Source organism: Gouania willdenowi, chromosome 21, assembly GCF_900634775.1.
Source record: "Gouania willdenowi chromosome 21, fGouWil2.1, whole genome shotgun sequence".
In the NCBI taxonomy this organism is placed as follows: domain Eukaryota; kingdom Metazoa; phylum Chordata; class Actinopteri; order Blenniiformes; family Gobiesocidae; genus Gouania; species Gouania willdenowi.
Window position 1 is genome coordinate 10,657,434 of NC_041064.1, and position 22,658 is coordinate 10,680,091.

Sequence of the window (22,658 nt, forward strand, 5' to 3'; positions counted from 1 at the left end):
TAAACCAGAGGTTCCCACCCTTTTTTGGGTCTTGACCCTCGCAAATGTCCCGTGACCCCAGAGACATTTTCTTTTTCTACATTTAGTTTTTGATCATGTTTATTAAAGTGTGTAACAATTACAAAGTAGCCAGGAAGTTTGACCAATTACTAGACATTTCAGGCGACCCCATTTTAATTCCATCTGACCCCACATGGGAGAAAACAATTAATTGTTCAAAACCCAGAACAAACATACCTCTGAGAATATTCCCAAGCAATCTTCACACAGCACTCAAAAAAGTTTCCCCGACCATTTTTTTTGCAAATCAAACATTTTGGACTTTTATTTAATCAATGTCGAGACATCAAAGATGCATTTAGAGACAAACAAGAACATGAATTTAATCCAGTGCAGTAAAGATGAGAGTTTTTCAAACCGTGGGCCGGTTCACAAACCTTTACTCCTTCATGTGAGTTTAAGGCCTCATCTGACTCCTCAGACTGTTGTGACTCTCATGACCACCTCTCTCGTTGTGCTATTGCTGGGGGGGCTCCGAACCTCCGGCTGCCTCAGGTGGCTGAGCAGGTGGAGGAGGTTGTAAGGACAGTGTTGGTCCGGCACCGCGCCGCCGTTGTCGGGGTCCACGTGTGGCCCCGGGCCTCCTGCGGCCGCCACCACGGCTGTAGAGGCGGAGCCGGCGGCCGTGGAGGCCACCACCATCAGAGATGAGGTGGAGGTGGACACACCTATCCCAGTCTGGTAGGCGTGGCCAGGCTGAGTCCTGTTTACAGTGGAGTCCTTTAGGTCGTCGCTGTCCATTGACTTGTCGTAGTTCAGGACCTTCCACTGCTGGTTCACGGCCTGCCAGCGGTGGAAGATGCGAAACACTGAGGGTCCCTCGTGGACGATTAGTGCTGTAGAGATCAGAGCATCAGTTAGTCAGTAGCACTACCCTTGGAAAAGTGCAAAATCTAAATAGAGCAATAAAAACAGGTAATGGAATGCCTGAATTTTAAAAAAAACACTAAAATATTGTTAAAAAGTTTTTACGCTTTCATGAGGAGGAGTTTCAGACGTTTCAATATTGAAATGTGTCGCAAAAGCGCTATGGAAACATGGTTTACAGATTTTCTACATGTCGGAAAAGTCTAATCGCGCTTTGAACGTGTTTACATTGAACGTTGTTTTGGGCAAGCGCCTCGTAACTCCCGTGAGAAATCTCATCCTACGAGACTTTGCTGCAGGAAGACGGACGCTGGCGGGAAAGAGGGGTAAAATACGTGAGTTTCCAAGCCAAACAACCGACACGCTCTGTTCAGAACTCTATTCCCAATGACGTTAAGAACGGCAAAAACTATTTTCGTAAAGCATCATAGTTAGATGTAAACCCAGCATGAAAGCCCTCTAGTTAGGCCTAGCACGAGCTAGCTAACTAGCCATAGACCTTTCAGTCATTACTGAATAAATTAAAATTTAAATGTAGGCTAATTCATAATCAATGTCATAAAATCAGTCAGGAATAAATTAGATCCTCAAGCAAAAGCATACCCCTCTTGAAATGGCGGCGCGCGTCGCTCGGTCATGTGCTGACGTCACGCGAGATGGTGTATTGAGGATTTCTCAGAGATGCAGGAAGTAACGCCAGTAATACTTTGGGGGTGTTTTTGTTTAGGAATTAACATTGTAACAAGGTTAAAAGCTCCAGAAAGTTGATTTGCATGATCTCCAACCTTTTAATAAATTGTTAATGACATTTTTTTAATAGAATTTTCATGCCAATTCAATCATAATTACAAAGTCAATTGTCTGAACTCAATTACAATTCAATTACGATTATAACAGTAACATTTTCCCCCAGTTACCATTCCAATCATATTTATGTAATAATTGTAATTCATTAACAATTACGTGATAACGAGTATAATTGACCTAAACCCTGGTGTCTGTGTGTGACAGCAGTCTTAATGACACCAAACATTATTTAATATCTCTGCAGAGGTGGATTCACTAAAGCCTGCAGAAATAAAATCACTATCTTTTAAGTACCACACTCCATCCCACTGATACAATCTTTATTCCTTGGAGTAGATATAAAGGCAGAGCGAGTTGTGACAAAGCCACACTCCCCAGCATTAGATTTGGATTGCAACTGTTCTTTGGGGCGGTTAGATTGCATCTTATCTCAACTGCAGATTACTTATTGATTCATGGTTATTGGACTTGGATAAATTCAAATTAGTCAGCAAAAACACATAGGGAACGGCTCTCAGATTTACAGCAACAGCCTTCATTTTAGCATCCTAACCTAGTGTGCATGATTTACATTCAACACGTTTTGAATCCTTTTTCACATATTGTAGATTATATTGGCCAGTCCAAAGTGTGTGTGCATGTGTGTGTGTCAGGTTCCCAGGAAGTTCAAAGCTGACACGCGTGTGAAAGTGTGTATGTGCAGGATTGTGTCCTGGTGTAAACCATGGGATGGGCCCACAAGCGTTATAGGTAAAAAAAAAAAAGTTGTAAATTTACTATATTGTGCTGTTATAAAGCATTTTAAATTATATAAATAATATAATAATAACCTGGTCTTTATGAATGAAAATACAACTGGAGCACAAGAAAGAACAAACCTCCTCCAAGTGCCAAATCTCCTTTTTCCCAAACTGGCAGTTTTCTGGATCAATGATCCTGATCATGGTACCATTGATCATTCACACTTTAAAGCACTGGTGTCAAACTCATGGTCCGGGGGCCAAATCTGGTCCTTCAGAGCACCCGATTTGGTCCGCAGGAGAAAGTGAAAATTAATTATTTGCATAAATTACCAAATAATACAGTTGTAAATTGTTGTTGAAAGAACTCTAAATTTTTCCAGAATCCTTAATTTTTTCTCATTATTCCACAAAATCTCCCCAAATGAAATAAAAATTGGTCAAAAAAAATAACTAAAACACAGGACATTGAAGTATGTGTCACTTAGATATTGTTGATGCCTTCCATACTTTAAGTCTAATTTATAAATTGAAGTGCAAACTTGGGCACATTAATATTGAATTTGTTCGCTTTCCTGCCTACAACATGTGGCCCACTTGCAATCCAACGGGTCCGTATCTGGTCCCTGAACTAAGATGAGTTTGACACAACCCTGTTTTAAAGGCTCGGAAGAAAAATCTCCATTAATAATGATGCAGTTGGTCCAAATGTGTGCTCACCTCTATTTTTTTCCCCCAAATATACGTGATGAAATGCACAATTTGGATTCGATCTGAATGAAACTCTGAGACAAAACATTTTGAAATTCCACCAATACTAGGAGAGAGATGTTTTTGACGTGATCCTGCCAACAGACAAGTAAATAAATTGAGGCCAGTAAAAATATGACCTCATTAGTGGAGATAATTAGCATAAATGCATAAATGCAATCAAGCTTCATTGATCGCATCTCGTCCCCTCTCCATAACTCTGCTTATGCCTCTATTTAACTCTGAATCCGTAGAAGTCAAGGCTTTGTTCTTTTGTGTCTACCAGGTGACAACCTAATCTCTGCAAAGTGCACAGTACCCATTATACAGTTGATGCTCACCACCAAATGGGAGACAATCAATCCCCACCCCCCCCCCCCCCCACCCCGTCTGCTGCAGTGGCAGTTAAAGTTTGGAAGTTTCCTGAATGGTATAGACTTTTATCACGCAGCCATTGAAAACATGTGGGCCCTGAAGCAGCAGCAGCAGCAGCAGCAGCAGCTTAAACCTGGCTGAATAAAATGTGATTTCTATTGCTTTTTAAGAACTATCATTAAAATGTTTTTTTTTTTTTTTTTTTTACTGCGTTCAATGAAAATCATTCTAGTTCTGCAGAAGAAGTAGTAGTTTTGGAACATTCATGTTTTATTTATCAATGAAGCTTTGATGCAGCATTGCAGCAGTATTAGAGAAACAGCTTCAGGATTGTGCATGTGATCCAAAGTTGTTTTTGACTCCACACACACACGGTATTGATTTGATCCTGCTAACTGCATCATGCGTTTAACTGAGCTGCTTGACAAGGGTGCAAAAAACAACTTGTGTGCACACTAGTTGTTTGTTCCACATCAGGTATTATCAGGCTGGCTACAAAAACCTAAAAATTGATATTAGAAAATGTAAGTAATGTATGAATGTGTGTGTCCTGGAGGCCTCTCACCGATGCAGACGACGTCCATGAAGCCGTACATGCCGTAGCAGATCTGAAAAAGCAGATCTTGGCGCTGCCAGCGGGCTGAAGGACTGAAAGAAGACCACACCAGCCACGAGATGCTGGCCATCAGGAACAGAGAGCCCAAGATAGCGGCTGCAATTTGGACTTTCTCTATCACTGTGAGGGAAATGGCTTGCCACTGCAATGTGAGACAGTAGAAATTATATTTATATGTATATTAGATTCAAGTTAATCATGTAATACAAACAATACAGACAAGAAGACCAAAAAATTACACAGTATGGTACAGAATTTATAGCAGAAATTAATTATAGCTGATGCGCAGCATTGGTCGGGGCCAGGCAATTTCAGGCAAAACAGTAGCTGTTAGCATTTAAAGACAAATTTCAAAAGGCTGTCAAGAATTCAGTTATTAAGACAGAAATGTTCAGGTATTGAATCTAAAAAGCATTGAAATGTTGGTAATTTGAGTTTTAACAATGATTTATTGGCTCCATGTGTGAAAAACTGATGTTTAAAAATCACATTTTCACAATGATTCCAATTATTGGCATGAGAGCAAAATTAAAAATGCGGTACTTTTTTTTTTTACATCATCATTTTCTAAACTTCATCTACAATGACTCCAAACAATTTTTAAACATTTTTGAAATGAACATTGAAAATGTATTGAGCAACAATTTGCAGGTACATGTTTACAATACCATTTACAGTCATACATATTGATGCACTGCAGGCTCGAGTTTTGATAAATTAAAAGTCTGCAGATCGTTTGTGCAGGACAGTCTGAAGACAAGATGTAGCAAGTTTGGTGTTGATTGAGCAAACAATGTGGGAGGAAGTAGGTTTTAGTTTTACAGTTCTTGGAGAAAAAAAAAACAGTGATAGACTTCATAAATTGCCATATGGTTTAAAAATAACACAGTGTTAGGGCTACATTTTGGTGAAGTGGCAAATATGTAGCACATATGGTTGATTTGTTGTGAATTTTCAAAATTTTGGATTTTAGAGGTTTACTGTAGCGCCACCTTTCGGACTATTTGGACTGTTTTCGCAGCTCAGGCAATCTGACATGGGACTGGACATTTGTGCACATTGTTCGTGCATGGGAAATATGATTTCCTTTTGAAGAAGTCGAACATGCAGGAGAGGATAACAATAAGTTCCCAGCAGATTTGGCTGCCTGGCCCCTTAATTAAGCAATGGGATATTTATTATGCACTTTATTTATTTATTCATTTATTTGATAGAGACAAGTGTGAACAATCAACATGTACCACACTGCAACATTTATAGCTACGGCTAATTTGCAACGTCCGTCCCTAGAAGGGCTTTTTTACAGTAACATTAGAGAAAAGCACTTTCCCCTGGACCCAGAGTGATAAAAACTCAACTGAAAACATATGAAGTGTTCCCTCCCGCTTTCCAATGGTATATCAGCTATACTTGCTATTCCTTCTTGTATCTCCTGCTTTGTGCCGTAAATGTTATGCACACCTCATGATGCAAACACTGGCCTCTCACTGGATAGCCATGGCTCACCTGTAGTGGGTTTTTGGTGCTGATGGCGATGACCTGATATTTGTAGTAGCAAAGCTCACAGGCCCAGGAGCCTCTCTCACTGATCCATTTAATCAGGCAGGGCTGGTGAGTACAGCGCACTGACCCACTGCAGCGACACGGGCTCAGAAGCTCTCCCTGCAAGAAATACTCAGAATTAGTCCACAGTCCTCCAGAAATGTAAGTTTGAGTGTTGGATAGCTCCACTTTTGAAGTTATACAGCCGATATGGGCCACATTATCAAACTTTCTGTCAGCATTTAGAATCATGACCAATCTGAGCATTAATACAGGATTTTGTCATGTGTGTATTTTGTGATTTTTTTCCTTTTTTATTGATATTTTGTGTATTTTTTGGAGTCATTTTATGTATTCCTAGTGTAGTTTTTTATAGGAGTAATTTAGTGAAGATTTTCTGTCATTTTGTGTGTTCTTAGACTCATTTTGTGCATTTTTGTATGAGTTTAAAGTCATTTTGTACCGTTTTGTTGTCTTTTTTAGTATTCATTTGGATTTATTGTGTGCATTTCCTTTGGGGGCCACACAAAGTTAGATTGAGGGCTGCATGTGGCCCCACCGGCCATTTGCCCATGTCTGCTATACGTTATTGTAAGATGAGCTCAGTTTGTTCAAAGCATGCCGTGGTCTTAGGATTTAACTTATTGAGATATTTCCAGTTTTTCCTTTGCTTCGCTGGAGCCTAAAAGTGAGATTTCAGAAGAACTGTTTGCCCACAGCCATCATTGACCTGCTGACAGTCCGACAATATTTACCCTCTGCGCTTTCCTCTTTACATTCACTCACTCTCTCTTACGTTATACATGTATTTATATTTCTTTGCTGCTGCTCCTTCTGGCTTATTGACTGTCTCACACTCATACACGCACGTACACGTGCACGCACACACACACACCCTATCAGAGCAAAGAAACAGTTCAGGAGTGAAATGAAAGCATGGCCTTACACCTCGCGATGGGAAAAAATACTTGATTACTTGAATGTGTAACAGAGGATTAGTCACTAAAGCTCCTGCAAAACAGCAAACCCAAACAAAGCAAGAGTCACACAGAGACTCTCAAGTTCCTCACATAAAAAAAGCATTCACACATGCATAAACACTACTGCTTTGTTTTAATTGTGAAGCAGGAAAATACAATCATCACATCTTGATTAAAGATTATGCAGCAAAAGGAGAAATAATGATTGTATTTTTTTTCCAGGATTACCTCTGCAGCTTTACCTGCGTCTGGCATTTTAAGTAGCTGCAACGTGACCTTTATTTCAACCCTTCTGTTTGTTTTTGTGCAGTTCACAAAATAACTCGGAAATCACATGGAAATAACAGAAACAAAATGCTGCCGGGGGAGGAAAAAAAGAGCAGTTCTATTTTCTGAGCTGTTTTCCCAACCTGTCCTGTCAGAATTGAAAAGGTTTTCTAAATGTAAATCATCTTCTCAAACACACATTTATCACAACACTCTTAAATATCACATGGGTGGATGATAATGCACTGAAAGTAGCTTCACTTAACAGTAATTGCTGATTGATTTTGTTCTGAAACAGTCATTTCTCTAAAACCTGAGGAACAAATGACACTTTTATAATAGCCTTGGGTCCCATATATTGGTAACTTTGACAAACTGAAAATTGTTGGTTGCTATGAAGATGTAGTTCGGCTGCTACAGATTCCAGGTTAAACTCTAAAACCATTAAACATTTCAAATCAAAGCAAATCTATTCCAAAAGTTCTCTTTATCAGGAATGAAATTGTGATTATATTAAAATCCATAAACAAACAACTGTAAAAATAATACTTTTTCCCATTTATGATACATGTCTTGTCTATTTTCTTCATAGGCATCCCATCCAGCGTTCACCAAAATTGATTATATGGAAAACTTTGGAAGGTAAAGTAAGAAGACTTTTTTCTCCCCTGTACATAAGTCTAGGGCTGGGCAATATATTGTGATTAAAGTTTTCTATTTTGGCGATATAGATAATGACAATATCGCCTATATGGAGATATATCTATATTTTGTTTTTATTTATACAATCACACAGTGCAAATAACATCATACAAGTATTTAATATTACTCATACAGTACAGTCAAACAGTGTCCTTCTTTACAATTTTATCATTGTTCTGAGATATATATGTTTATAGCTTATTTTGTAGTAAAATACTCGCTTTAGGAGCCGCTGCTTTCGGTACTTCTCAGAACAGCATGAAAACCACAGTTAGATGAATTGCTGAGTGCGTCTTAACCCAGACCTTCATCTAAACAAGCCACACTACAGAACTCACTCACACGTGCTGTCCCTTAGAGAAGAAAAATACTAAAGTGGCACATATTGTGCAGCTGTTAATAAATGGGCTTGTGTGACATTTTTCATCAGAAAAACCCAGAAAGACCCAGAATTGTCTTTTTTGTGTGACTTTATTTAGTTAAAAATATCGAGATTAATATTGTATATAGTAATTTTGAGAAAAACTATTGAGATATGAGTTTTGGTCCATATCGCCCAGCCTTACATAAGTCATCCCTAAGTTAAATCACACAATTCAATCCACATCAAAGTTCTGCTAGAATACATCAGTGATCATGTCCCTGTGTCCCTCACCCTAGTGCAGGGGTCTGCAACCTGCAGCTCTGGAGCCACATGTGGCTCTTTGACTCTTTTGCAATGGCTCCTTGTAGCGTTTAAAAAAATATGGTATTGATGATTAATGACAATAACTTAAAATAAAATTATGATAAAAGAATTGGTTACCCTAAAAATGAATCACATTGTGCAATAACTTTGCCACCATCCTACTTCATCTCCTGCAACATCTACAGATCATCAACTTTCCTGCACTTTCCTGTGGCTAACCTTAAGTTTTAAATCCCTGGTAAGATAATTAAACCAACGAAAACGCTATTTTGGAAGAAAATAGAGATTTTAATTGTGTGGGAAAAGATTTATTTAATTGCCAACATGTCGGCTTAATATGCATAATGCATGCTTGATTTGTTGCAAGAAATTAGCTATTAGCATGTGTTGACCGACATGATCACTCATGTCATCAAATTCAACTTATTTTTTGTAGCCCTTCAACTCCATTAACTCATTAAATTATTTGATATTATTTTAACTGTATAGAATCTTAACACTGTATTGTCTTTATTGAGAATGTTTTTTTTTTTTTTTTTTTGGCTCCAGGAGGACTTTAATCCAGGCGAGATTAGGCAAAATGGCTCTTTTGAGAGTAAAGGTTGCAGACCCCTGCCCTAGTGTGACTCCGACCAGAAATCATCCTCAATATGGCTCCTCAACACTTTTTTATTTATTGACAGTGAATTTGATGAAATTTAACACACATTTATCGTAACACTCTTAAATATCACATGGATGGATGATAGTGCACTGAAAGTAGCTTCACTTAACAGTAATTGCTGTTTGATTATGTTCTGAAACAGTCATTCCTCTCAAGCCTGAGGAACAGATGACACTTTTATAATCTCTCGCCTTGGGTCCCATGCTCATTAAAGTATATTGGTCATTTTGTCAAACTGAATATTGTTGATGGCTCTGAAGATGTAGTCCGGCTGCCACTGATTCCAGGTTCTGGCCTGCATTTAAAACAAAACCCATTGGCCTGATGAAATTTATTACCAAGGCACTCTTGTGTAGATGCTTTAATCTTAATGAGACCGAACAGCAAGCCTGGAGTGAATGAGCAAACAAACTAGCCGAGCACCACTGCTGCTGGAAACAAGCCCTTTTCTTCTCAAAGCCAAAGCATCCCAATCTGTGAAATCTGTTTAATCAGCATTCCCTCTTTTTTCTCTATTAACAGCAATTTCATTCTGGGAGAAAGCACTGTGAAAAAAGGTGATTTATAGTTGAGTATTTCTCCCTGTTACTGTTGTTAACAGACGGAAGAGCACCGTTGCTGTAGAGAAGAGAGGGAAAAGCTGCAAGTTGAAGGCGAAAAGGCCCATCTACAGATGGCCAGGGTGGGAGTGTATTGGCAGGAGCTGCAGAACACTTCTGTCGTGTCCAGTGGGACTCAGGGCCGCTCACTGTGACTGGCCTGACTGCAGTCAAGAGGTGAAACCCCCATTCTGATACAACTCTGGCTGGTGAGAGAGCAAGGAAGACTCATAACAAACGTACTTCCATACTATCGAATTGGAACAAATTCGATTGTATGGAATGATTAAATACGTGAGAAATACCCGGATGTATACGATATCGGGACATTTTTGAAATATGCAGAGTAGGCACACTAGACATACTCAATCGCCCCATGATGCATTGCGAGCAGAATGTAAAATCGTCCTAAGACGGCTTCAAGCTAAAAGGCAAACATCCCCTTTTCAAAATAAAAGCATCTCTTCTTGTCTTCCATTAGTTTGTAATGCTTTTGTAAATAGGGCTCTTAAAGTTCAGTAGCTCAAAATTGTCGGCATGGAAATGTGTTTCTGAGAGTTTTATGGATCAAATGACCAGACGTTGATATTCTACTTGGTCACTTTCTTGCTTAAAATGCTTTCGCAACTTTCAAAGGTGGAGAATCAACTGAGATATTTAGCCTCAGTGTGCTTCAGGTTTTTGTTGTTGTCGGTTTGAAATGCATCTCAAAGCTAATAATCGGAGTTTCTGAGAAATCTATGTTAATGTATGAGTTTTTTTGAAATGCGGAAAAATACCTAACTAGTCTTTTGCTAAGTCCCTCGTTCGTCCTATAGACCCTTATATAAATGGAAACAATCGCCGATTGTGCCCAGCCAATAGGCTTCGACCTCCTGTTTTTGAGACTGTCAATCAAAGTAAATGCAGAACTGTGCACGGAAACAAGGCCGCGTGTCACAACAGTAAACAGGTAAATATAATTTTGGCTCTTACCTGACCCATAGACCTATATCAATGTGACCCAATGCGACCTTGTTATGTTCCGCGATGCGCGTGCAGAAAAGTAGAGGCGTGGCTTCTGGTAGATGGGCAGAGAGCAAGTGGGAGGAAGTGAGGCTGATTAGGGTGGGACATTGAGTTTTTTCTCAGAAACTCCAGATATCAGCTTTAAGAAACTTAGAAGTACAGTATATGTTAATGTTTTGTTTATTTAGACAAGGTTTTTCAGGACAATTTTATCTCCTGACGTGTTTTGACTGTCAACTGCCAGTCTTCCTCAGAGGTGATATGCCTTGATGTGTCTCTACGAGTTATCTCATAAAGAAAGTATCAAAGCATTTTCTGAGGGGTTTCATGTGTCCCTATGTGTTCTTTCTGGGCTCGTAGGGACACATCAAGGCAGATCACCTCTGAGAAAGACTGGCAGTTGACAGTCGACACGTCACGAGATAAAAATTCAGAAAAACCTTGTCTGAATAAACAAAACTTTAGCATATATTTCTAAAAAGAAGACAAAATTAACTTACTGGACGTAATAACTTGGAAGTATACTTCCGTGGGAACGGTCCATCCTAACCATACTTACAGTACATAGTAGACAGTATGTACTCATTGAGTGTGTAGTACGTTAGTATGCGAGTTCGAACACAGAATAAATGTCCTTTTGTTGACGAAAAGCATGCACACACAAAAACAACCCAGTTCAGAAACCCGACAAAAAGCTATGTCAGACAACATTTTCATACATTTCCTAAACATCCCAGTGGATTGCCTCTTTGTGAAATTGGATCCAACCCTGATGTGTAAAATGACATTAAAATAAATTGAGATTGCTTGTGTATTTCTTAAGGCGGTAAAAATAAGAGAACTCAATTAACTCTGAGCAAAGGGAAATTGTTCTACAATAAAGCTGTTCACAATAAAAACCAAATGAGGTGTTTTTTTTTTTTTAGTATGACAGCCTGCAACAATTCTCTTTGCAAGCTTCTCTGCAACAAATATCAGCAGAAAGCAGCAGTATTCTGAAAAACAATACAATATACAATATACGTTGTTTTGATCTTGTAAAAGAAGATGTTTGGTCGCTCCTAAAAAGCAAAAGCTATCAAACACATAGCACATATGTGGTTTTACTCTGCTTGGAGGTTGTGGGCTCAGAGATCAGTCGTCTTAAAGAGAGTTTGCATGTTTTGAGTAAAAACCAAGTATGTGAGGTTTCAATGAGAAAGACGTCATCAAGTGAGATACTATGAGATTCACATGTACAAAAACGCTGTATATTTCATTTCTACTGTCAGATCGAAGCCAATCAAGTGGACCTGAGACCTAAAAACAACGGACATGCAGGTTTCTGTGCTGGAATCTATCAATAAAAATATGGACGTGCTTGGCATGTTGCACCAGGAAGTCAAGGATCTGAAGGTCAATTTGGAGTTCTCTTTAACAGATAATAGAGCTTAAAAAAAAGAAAAGAAACCTCTGAAAGAAACAAAAGAATGTGTTTTGTTTTACCATCAAAAACTACCAAAGTATATCAATATTTAATAATATTCAGTTCATTTATGTTGGTACACTCACATTAACTCACCTTAATTATTAGTTTATTATAAGTTTATAATAAGTTTATTATTATTGGCTGTGACCATGGGGTAATCTAGTGCTGACAATATTTTTTTCAACTCTAAAACTATTAAAAACTGATACATTTTCACCCAATTTCAAATTAAAATAAATCTGTTATAAAATTTTATTGATAAGAAATGAAATTGTGATTATATCACAATACATAAACAAAGAAAAAAAAACAAAAAAAAAACTTTTTACCACTTTTTATTATATTTGTCTTGTCTCTTTTATTTACACACCTGATTCAGCAGAAGAAAAAAACCATCACTGAATGTATTGATCAGAGTCAAACAAATCAAAGTGCTTTAGTTCAATGTTGCAATTTTGTACTCAGGCCGAAAACATGACCACTGACTGTAAATGTAATCAATAACGGGTGCATGGCAGAGGTGAGGCGCACGCACCCACCCCAGCGTCCACCACATTGGATTATATGGAAGACTTTGGAAGGTGAAAATGAAGACTTTTTATGCCCTGTACACAAGTCCATAAGTTATATCATACAAAATTATACAAAATCCTGTTATTATCGGTAATAATGTCCCTGCAATGTGACTCCAACCAGAAATTATCCTCAATATGGTGCGTCAAAGCTTTTTTACTTAATGACAGTAAATTTGATCAAATTATACGGAAAGCATGGGAGGACTTTTTGAAAACGAATGACTATCCACACGTATCTCCATCCTTATTCGGGGAAAGTGAACGGGCTGTAGTCGGAGGCAAAATTCTATTCTTACGAGAAGAAAATGGAACAGAAAACAGAAAAAACAGGTTTCATTTTTGCAGCAATTCCAATATATTTTTCTTGACTACAGTAGCAAATCAGGAAAATACTTAAAATAAACAAACTGAACAAAAAAACCAAACTCATTTATAGCAGCAATGTTAGATAAACCGGGTTAATCCTCACATTCACCTCAGGAGATTAATAATGAATCACAGGAATATTCCCTAAACCTATACTTGACAGTTATAAACCCTAACCCAATAGATGTTATATTAAGACATTCCTTAAATCCCCAATAGTTGACTTTACAACAGAAAACTACCAGAAACTCTTCATTGACTTTACATGAACAACATAGGGCTTTAGACTACATACCAACAGGCAATGCACCCAGTTTACATGGATTCAAAGTTGACTTTTTAAAACACTTCTGTAGTAACAGAGTTTAAAAATAAAGGCTGCACTGCGTGACACACAAATACAGCAAACATTAAATTACTAGTAAAACCAGACAAAAATCCCATGCTCTGCTCTAGTTACTGACCTGTCTTAATTATTAACACAGACATAAAAACTATATCCAAAGCACTTTCTTCCAGATTAGAACAAGTAGTTCAGTCAATATTCTTCCTGGACCAAACCGGATTAATTAAAAACAGAGACTCCACATCCACAAATAATGTTGGAAGGTTCTTTAATTTAATTAACATTGCACTGACCTTAAAAAAGGGAAAACAGTAACTCTGTCACCTGATGCAGAAAAAGTTAATTGCCATCCTTGGTAAATTTGGATGTGGGGATTCATGTCCACCCTAAATAATAGCAAACCTAAGGCTACAGTAACTACAAATAAAATAACATCTCAAAGCTTCACCCTGAATTAATCAGTCTCAAAACACAAAATGAATCTATATGCAGATGATATTTTACTTTAATTAAGAAGAGTTCTAATGCTCACAATGAGTATTTCATCTAATAAATAATTATTCAAATCTCTGATTATACTTATCAGGTGGTCAAAGTCGTCAATTCTTCCTATTGACAAAAAAAAAAAAAACTTGTGAGGATCCCAGGGAATGTATGCCCTAAATATTCTCCATACGTCACTACACTGGCAATGCAGATTTAATTCCACAATAGCAACTACGGGTGGGATTACATATGACACTGCAGGGGCTCATGATAATGATAAAAAACTAAAGAGACAAAAAAAAAAAGAAATGATAATGATACCAGACAATATATTTAGAAAGGAAAAAGACCAACAAATGCATAATGTTTTTACTTGACTTAACACTGGCCATGCTTTCAAAAAGGCTGGGTAAAATCATTTCAACCCAAGTGAATATCGGAAGTAGAATCACCGCACTCACGACCAAATCTGCCAAGGTGCCAGAGCTTAAAGAATATTGCTGTGAAAAATAGATCTGCACACTTGGATGAATGCAAGTAAAAACATTTAATTTCCCAAGCTTTTGTTCAGAGGACCTTCATCAGGGTAACCCTGGTTACCCTTTCTGACTGAAAGCTTGAGAAATGCAATGTTTTTACTTGCATTCATCCAAGTGCGCAGATCTGTTTTTCACACAAAAACTGAAGTGAATATAAAAAAAACAAAAAAATTTTTTTTCCTATTTGTGCCACTCTGCAAATAGAACGTGAAAACAGATACTAACAATTCATGGCAGTCTAAAATGAAAACCAAAACATGTCATCATCGTGAAAAAAATTAAAACATCAAACTAGAAAAGCCCAGATTTAAGATATTGTCATGTACTTTTTGAACAATATTTGTGTCTACTTTTTATATCTACTTTTTCTGGCCACAATAAACACCTTTGGACATTGACTATGTTCCCTGCAGTTGTAAAGACACACTCACTTTTGACAGATGTAGCAGAGATGGAAAAGTAAGCTCTCACATCCGGTCACAATTATGCAATATAATAAATCAATTTAAAAAAAAAAAAAATCAAAAAAAAAAAAACATGCATAGTTGCACGCATAATTAAAAATATGACATTTTGCATTGGGATCTCGCAGCAAGAGATGATGGCACCCACATTCAGTCCTTGAAACATGATGAGCAGCCATGACATACACTGAACAACTCCTCTGTATACTATATCGACATATAGAAAGTGCCAACTATCACATCAAGAAGCCCTGCAGGCGTCTGGATGTGTCCTTAACAAACACGGCCTTTTAAATTCATGGCTTGCTTTCATTTACTGTATATGTAAATGTATAAAGGTTAGGAGTGCAACTCTAGTTCCAGTGCATTCAAGTGGACGGTGAATGTGAGACAAAAGAAGCAGAATCCATCATCCTCTCATACATGTAGATATTTGTAGATCACTTCTATTCTACCGCTCTAGTATCAGTCTGCACACTGTGATGAATGTGTCTGCGAATCTCCGGGATCTCTCAATACAGCAAAGAAAATGATTAGTTTCTGAGCATCAGGGTGGAGAATAGAATGGTGCTCTGACAGCACAAACACGAATAATACAAATTCATTGTGAAAGTGAGCCAATGCTGTCTGGCTTTAAAATAGATTAAAATATGTCCTGACTTGGCTATCTGTGAGGAGACGGAGGTGTTGCGGTAAAAGAAGGGAAGACATTTCAGAAATTTGGCGTCTGTTCATTGTAATAAAAATAATCTACCGCAAAAGATTAGCTTCAGACTTCAGAACTGTCATTTTGCCTCTGTACTGATAAATCCTACTCAAGTAGAAGTACAGTTACTTGATTGAAATTGTACTCAAGTAAGTCATAAAATAAAAAATACTCAAGTACAAGTAAAAAGTAGCTCAATTAAATAGTACTCAAAGTCAAAGTTACTCGTTACTTTCACTCCCCACGTTTATTTTTGGTAATAAATCTTGCAACGGTTCCCTTGCATACAGTCAAATTATTATTATTTGTCATATTATACAATTATTTTAAGAATAAAATAAAACAAATGAATTCAATTCAAAATTCAAAATTATCAGGCTCTAAGTATATATACATTTATTACCTCTAAAATTGAGAAAAAAACCAACATTCAATGCTGTTTTGGCGTCGTGCATTATGTTTAATCTGATTGGTCGGCTATGATATGATGCATCTGATTGTTGTCTGGTCATTTCATTTCTTTGTAGTTTCACAATGTCCGTTAATCTTTTTCAAACAGAAAATAATAATTTACTCAGTAACAGTTGAGTGTAGGAATGTAACAAATTACTTTTCTTCTTTTAAAATGTACCAGTACCAGTAAAATTACTGATTCAGAAATATACTTGAAAAAATACCCAGAAAAGCAACTCAGTTGTATTAACTTGAGTACTTCCATCCATCCATCCATTTTCATACCCGCTTATTCCCGTTTAACAGGGTCGCGGGGGTCTGCCGGTGCCAATTTCCGGCTCTCATAGGGCGCTTGGCGGGGGTACACCCTGGACAGGGCGCCAGTCCATCACAGGGCAACACAGACACAGACAACCATTCACTCTCTCATTCACTCCTATGGGCAATTTAGAGACTCCAATCAACCTTACAGTCATGTTTTTGGATTGTGGGAGGAAGCTGGAGTACCCGGAGGAAACCCACGCAGCACGGGGAGAGAACATGCAAACTCCACACAGAAAGGACCCAAGTCCACCCCAGGGCTTGAACCCAGGACCTTCTTGCTGTGAGGCGGACGTGCTAAGCCACCGTGCGCCCTAACTTGAGTACTTGTAATTCGTTATTTTCACCTCTGCTGATAACTATCTATAAACACCCTAATATTCAAATTCTTATGTTACAGGTTTTTAAATGAGTCATGCTATGGTTTTATCATCTTGAAATGCTGTTAAATGCAAACCTTTATTATATAATTCAAATTAAAACAGCACCAACAGTGGCAGCAGAGTGACAGACATACTACATTATTTGTCCAATTGAATCACCCAGTCCAATCGTGTTTTTTTTTGGTCGATGCCTCCCTGACACCCGAGGCCGTTTTCTACTGGGATGCTTGAGGAAAGCTCTGTCTCTCGCTCTTTTCTTTACTCAGTCTCTAGCCTTAGGGATGGAAGTGTTTTGGAGGTGGATTGTCAAATCAAATAGTGGCTGCATTGGTCTATGTGACATCCTGGAAGCTATAAGAGAGAATAGAGGATAACTAATGTCCCCAATGCACTGGCTGTATCACAAAGTGACACGCAGGCGGACCACTCATCTCTTTTCTTAAATGAAACTCGTTCTCCGTTGTGTCCGTTTACACCTCAGCAGATCCATATCTGAACGACACCCTGACCAACTACTCAGACGGTATAAGAAAATGGAGCAAAAAGGATGAAAGATAAAAGCTTGCACAATGATAAGACATGATATGAATTCAAGTGCTATTGACTGGCTGCAATGTCTCAAGAAAGAACTAAAGGGACGTGTTGAAAGTGGTCATGGGAAACGTAGCATAACTTGAAGGCTGTAATTTATATGCAGCGCAGACTGGTTTTTTTTTGGTTTTTTTTTAAAAAAAAAAAAAAGCAATGAGGCCTTGTCTTCTAAGTTCATAACGAGGTCTTGTGTCAGTAATAATTACAAAGTCTAGGCTCGGAGGTAGAACGATGCACAAAATTGCTGTTGGAGTAATTCGTTGATGAAACAAAGACAGATTATAGGCCATGAAATAATACAGCTCTGTTGCTGCTGCTGGGGTGGTAAAGAAGAGTAACATGAAAAAGTTTGTTCTGCATCAGTTATCTTGCTTGTTGTAATCATCATTTTATCCTCTGTCAATTGGTCCAGTGGTGTGACATCAGTGCGTGTGCTCTCAAATGCTCCGTCATGAAGGGTAAATAAGGTCACTTCAAATTCCAAAAAAAAAAAAAAAGCAGTGGTAATTTTGTTCACCAAAACATTTCGTCAACTAAATTTTTAAGTGACCATAACAAGACTATGACTAACTAGAAAAAATTACATATGAATGAGAACTGTATAAAAAAGGCAGTGGCTATTCGTATGGTTGCCGTATCAATATACCGACATTCAATCTGTACGCAGCGTCCCTATTTGGCCAGTTTAGGTCACGTGACTAAGACTAAACCTTACCCTAAATCTAACCCTAACCCTAAAAATTGTTGCGATATTGAGTTACAACCTAACCCTAAACCTAATTCCAACCCTAACCCTATGACGCTACGTATGTGTACTTTGGTATCTGTACCAAGAGCACCGGGGGTTGTCCGTACAGCAACCGTACAAATAGACACTTTCTATAAAAAAAAATACGTTGATATTTTAATTAACTTATCTAAAACTTGTATTTTATTTATTTTATTAAAATCATTTTATTTTTTTATTTTCATTTTGATTTTTTCTATATTAACAAAACTATAATGTTCTCATCAGAGCCTTAAAAGGCTCTGGTTCTCAATCAGAACTAAGTTTCTTTTTTTGGAACGTATCCAATCACAACTATTTTTGCTCCGTGTAAGGCAGGATAAGCCGGTAAGTGATCCAATAGGATGTAAGCTGATTGTGTTTGCAGAGATAAGACGGCTCATGTGGTCTTACGCATTGATCACATCAAATCTGCCTGTGCATATTTACAAACATTAATACCATCCCATATCAGGTTGATCAATGGTAATAGAATCTTATGATTAAACTCTATTATACTACTGACTATTATCATTTTGTCAACTATATCTGTAACATCTTAAAATAATTTAGATGACGAAATTAGATTTTGACCAACAATTGTGTAAAAATGTTCTTTCAAAATTACCAGTGTATTGAAGACATCTCTCTTTGCTTTTTTTGGACTGATTAATGTGTGACAGGATCATCAATATGGCCCCAAAGGCAACAGCTGACAGTATAAATAACCTGAATGCTCTTGGCTTCAGTTCTGCTGCAAAATAATTTGTTTATTTATAAGCTGTACTCCAGGTGTCTGAATAGCACATAGATCCATCCATCTGGCCATGTTTCACAACTGTAATTTTCCAAACATTATGCTATATATGACGTGCATCCCCAGTGATTTAATACATAGTTACTTTAACTTGGTGAATCCTTTTCACCTGTCAGCCACAGGGACAAGGTATTTCATTATCTCCACACTGACTGGAGCTTTAAAGCAATGTAATTGGCAGATGAGAGCAGAAGGCAGTGGGGTTTCCATTTATGGGCTTCTCTAACTGTGTGGCTGATTTTAAAAAAAAAAGACACTGGGAATGTCTTTTCACCTAAGAACCAGCTTCCTTCAGGTGTCAATGTCTGCTGTAGATGAGCTGATGTTTCAGGATAGAATGTGCGCAATTGGACAACTTCAGCTGTGGATGTGTATACGTGCACGATAGCTACACTTCTAATGTGTAATCAGATGGATTTCAGTGTTGTATCGTATCATTGTTGAATAGATTGCATGTTCTCCCTGGCCTGGGTGTATGTTGGTAGGAAAAGTGATGACATGGTGACCTGTCCAAAGCGTATACACCCCAACCTCCACCATGAGTCAGCAGAAATCAATTGAAATGAAATGAAATTATTTATTTTGCACTTCTGAATCCACAGTGATGATAACTGCAAAGCGACAACACTGGGAGAACTTTAGTTTATTGTCTACAGTTCCATTTCGCCTTTTTTAATGTATCCATGTTTACTGTTTGAGCAACTTTATTTTCAAATATGAATTTACATTATATTTCCAGAAATATGGTTTACAGAAGTTTGCTTTTTCTTAATTATCAGTGGCTGTACAGTCCTTATGTTGAACGTTTTACTACTTAAAGTTACTTAAGTTAGTAGCAATTTGCTTCTTTGTCATAGATTTTGTGTATTATAATAATTTGTGTCCATGTGCTGTATATATCCTGTGTATATCATTATTTTTATTTCATGGTATCTGTCATTATGTTCTTAGGGAAGACACTTCCAAGTCTCGTTTGTGTGCGTGAGTGTTGGTGAGGGTCAGAGGGACCGATTGCGCACTTAAGCAGCCTAGCTTTCATCAGTCTATACCCCAGGGCAGCTCTGGCTACTATAGTAGCTTACCACCACTGTGTATGGAGTGAAAGAATAATGCAATACAATGTAAAGCGCTTTGAGTGTCTGTACGAAAAGCATGATTAAATCTGGGCTTTTGCCTTTATTTATCGTCATACATGTTTTGCACATATATGAAAGTTGTTCTCTGCATTTGACCCATCCCTGAGGAGGCGTTTAGGGACTTGCTCATCATCCCACAGTGATGGCCCGGGTAAGATTTGAGCCGGTGACCCTCCGATTACAAGCCCACTTCCTTAACCACTAGGCCACCACATTATTATCATATATTGGCCGATTTCCATGTTATCGGGCCATCGGCCAAAACAGATTTATCGGCCGATACATCCGATATCAGGTTTTTTAAACCCAAGTTGGTATTGGTATCTCACTATATCCCTCATACTCTAATAGTTAAATGTCAACATTTTTTGGTAACACTTTACTTGAATTTTATACGGGCTGTCATTACGCTGTCATTATCTGTCATAGCATGAATAATGTGTCATGAATAATGTGTCATGAATAATGTGTCATGAAGGCTGTTATTAAGTGTCATTTGCAAAATTATGACACCTTTGAAGCTACAGTATGTTGGCAATTTTTGGGTTCGGTGGAGGAGTTTAGTGGGGTTAGGTAGGGGTAGGGGTTAGATAGGGGTTAGGGTAACAAACGACAATTCATGACAGCCTTTATGACACCTTATTCATGCTAATGACAGGTGTCATGTCATAATAATGACAGCGTAATGTCAGCCTTATAAAACAAACTTACCATTGTTTGATATACAGTATATTGGGGCATAAATGCCAATGATTCAAATATTGTTTATAGGCTACCAAATTATCCAGCACATCCTCAACATATATAGGTTATGCTTAAAATTACACAAACATCACTGCATTATTTTGAAATGATAAAATTAGAGGTATCAATAAAAAGAGTTAGAGCTGAGAGAGCAGTGGAGTGGCTCAGCTCAGCAGCTTGATTGAAATGACAAATTCTATCCATAGGAATGCTTCCACACATGAAGTGGATTGTTGACACATGAAGTGTGAGCACAACAAAGAAATGACACAAATCTGACAGCTCTGTGGACTTACATGCTCTGGTCCCTGGAAGCAGATCCTGCACAAAGGCGTCCTTAAGCCGCTCTCTGAGAAGCTGGTGAGGGAGAACCTTTCCTCCAGTTTGCCCTTAGAGCACTCATCCGAGGAGCTGCTGCAGCCGCGCAGGGCCGCCGACAGTTCCCCGGCATCCACCCACCTCTCCGCCGACCTCTCCCCGCACGGTGGCCCGCCGCCGGCAGCCGCTGCAGGTGGAGCGCTCCGGTCCCCTGCGGGTGGTTGCTGCTGATGGCTCCGCGTTAACGTGTTATTGTTGTCGGGGACAGTCACGCCTGTCTCGGGGTTCTCCGGAGCCTGGCCGCTCATGGGGGGGACCGGAGGAGGCAGCGGTGTGGGGGGGTGCCCGAGCAGCAGCACCCGCAGCTCACCGAGCAGGACGCAGCAGCGGCTCTTCAGCATGCCCCCAGTGTGTCCGGACTGAGGTGGTGGGAAACAACGGTGCGTGTCCCCGTCATAGGCGGACACTTGTTCTCATGTAGAAGGATGGGATTGGTTATCAGCGGTTCTTCAGTGTTGTTGCCAGGGTTTGAATCAGCCTTTTTAAGTCTTTTATTAGGATGTTTGTATCTTCAGATTATTTCTTTTATTTTCTTCCTTCAATGAAGATGTAAATGCAAACAAGTGATGCAAACAAGTGTCTGAAGCCATTAAGTTCAATGGATGAAGGATGCTAAAAGAGGAAAGTCAATGTTAGACTTATTGGAGTCAGCCCATGGTTCAGTGTGCTGTTATTTCATGGCCCTACCAGTCTGCTCCTATCAACATCTAAGACATGCTTCCCTGGTCCAATTCAATTCAAGTCAACTTTATTTGTATAGTGCAAATTACAACAACAGCCTTTCTGAATCGCTATCAAAATAGAAAATTCTTAAGAAAAAAGAAAAACCCCAACAAATCCACATCAAATTCATTGCAGAGAAGAGAGGAAAAAAAAGAAGCTTAAAATATGCCTTTTGTAGAAAACACTGAAAAAACAAAATGTCAGCCCCCAGGCTTAAAATTCATTTATTCAAACATCACCTAACTGGGAACTGTTATTAACCAGTAAAGCATAGGCTTTAGAATCAAACTATTAAGCAATGCTGTGTAAGTGCATGCTATAGGAAGCAGAATCTGTCTTCTTACCTGCTCAGTCTCACATATTTCCACCCGTTCCACATTCATTTTTACCCCTCCTTCGATGATTTCACTTATACTGCAGGTCCACGACCACTACCCGTCCCTGAAGCTTTACATTCCCAATAAGCGCGTTTCCGATGCAGAAGCGAATCCGTTAGAATCCAACACGCGTGCCGGACTGTCCTGCACCGAGTGAAGGCATCCTCAGCCCTGCATCCTCCTGTGATGGGAGCAGCAGCTTCAGCACCATGATACCTGGGACAGCTCCCAGACACGCACGTCACCAACGCACAGTCAGTGATGCAAGCGACAAGTCATTCCGACCTAGCACCGACCGACACTAATGCAGGGACGTCACGGAAAATGATTGCTGTGCAAACGTGCCTTGCAGTG

At 38.7% G+C, this 22,658-nt stretch overlaps 1 protein-coding gene across 1 annotated transcript; it reads right to left on the bottom strand.

The window, feature by feature from the left end:
* Window positions 1-294: 294 nt before the first annotated feature.
* Window positions 295-22,658, bottom strand: marchf4b (membrane associated ring-CH-type finger 4b). The gene is made up of 5 exons (XM_028437038.1): window positions 22,272-22,658; window positions 21,123-21,816; window positions 5,722-5,877; window positions 4,165-4,357; window positions 295-896 (listed from the first exon to the last, which is right to left on the bottom strand). Exons 2-5 carry the CDS (start codon window positions 21,543-21,545, stop codon window positions 478-480), a joined length of 1,191 nt encoding a protein of 396 aa, XP_028292839.1. The 5' UTR covers window positions 21,546-21,816; window positions 22,272-22,658; the 3' UTR covers window positions 295-477.

Excerpts from the sequence above, each read along its gene's own strand:
- marchf4b (XM_028437038.1), bottom strand. The coding sequence starts at position 21,545 with ATGCTGAAGAGCCGCTGCTGCGTCCTGCTCGGTGAGCTGCGGGTGCTG. Across the intron at positions 4,358-5,721 it reads GCACCAAAAACCCACTACAG|TGGCAAGCCATTTCCCTCAC; the intron begins GTGAGCCATGGC and ends CTCACATTGCAG. Across the intron at positions 897-4,164 it reads CATGGACGTCGTCTGCATCG|CACTAATCGTCCACGAGGGA; the intron begins GTGAGAGGCCTC and ends TGATCTCTACAG.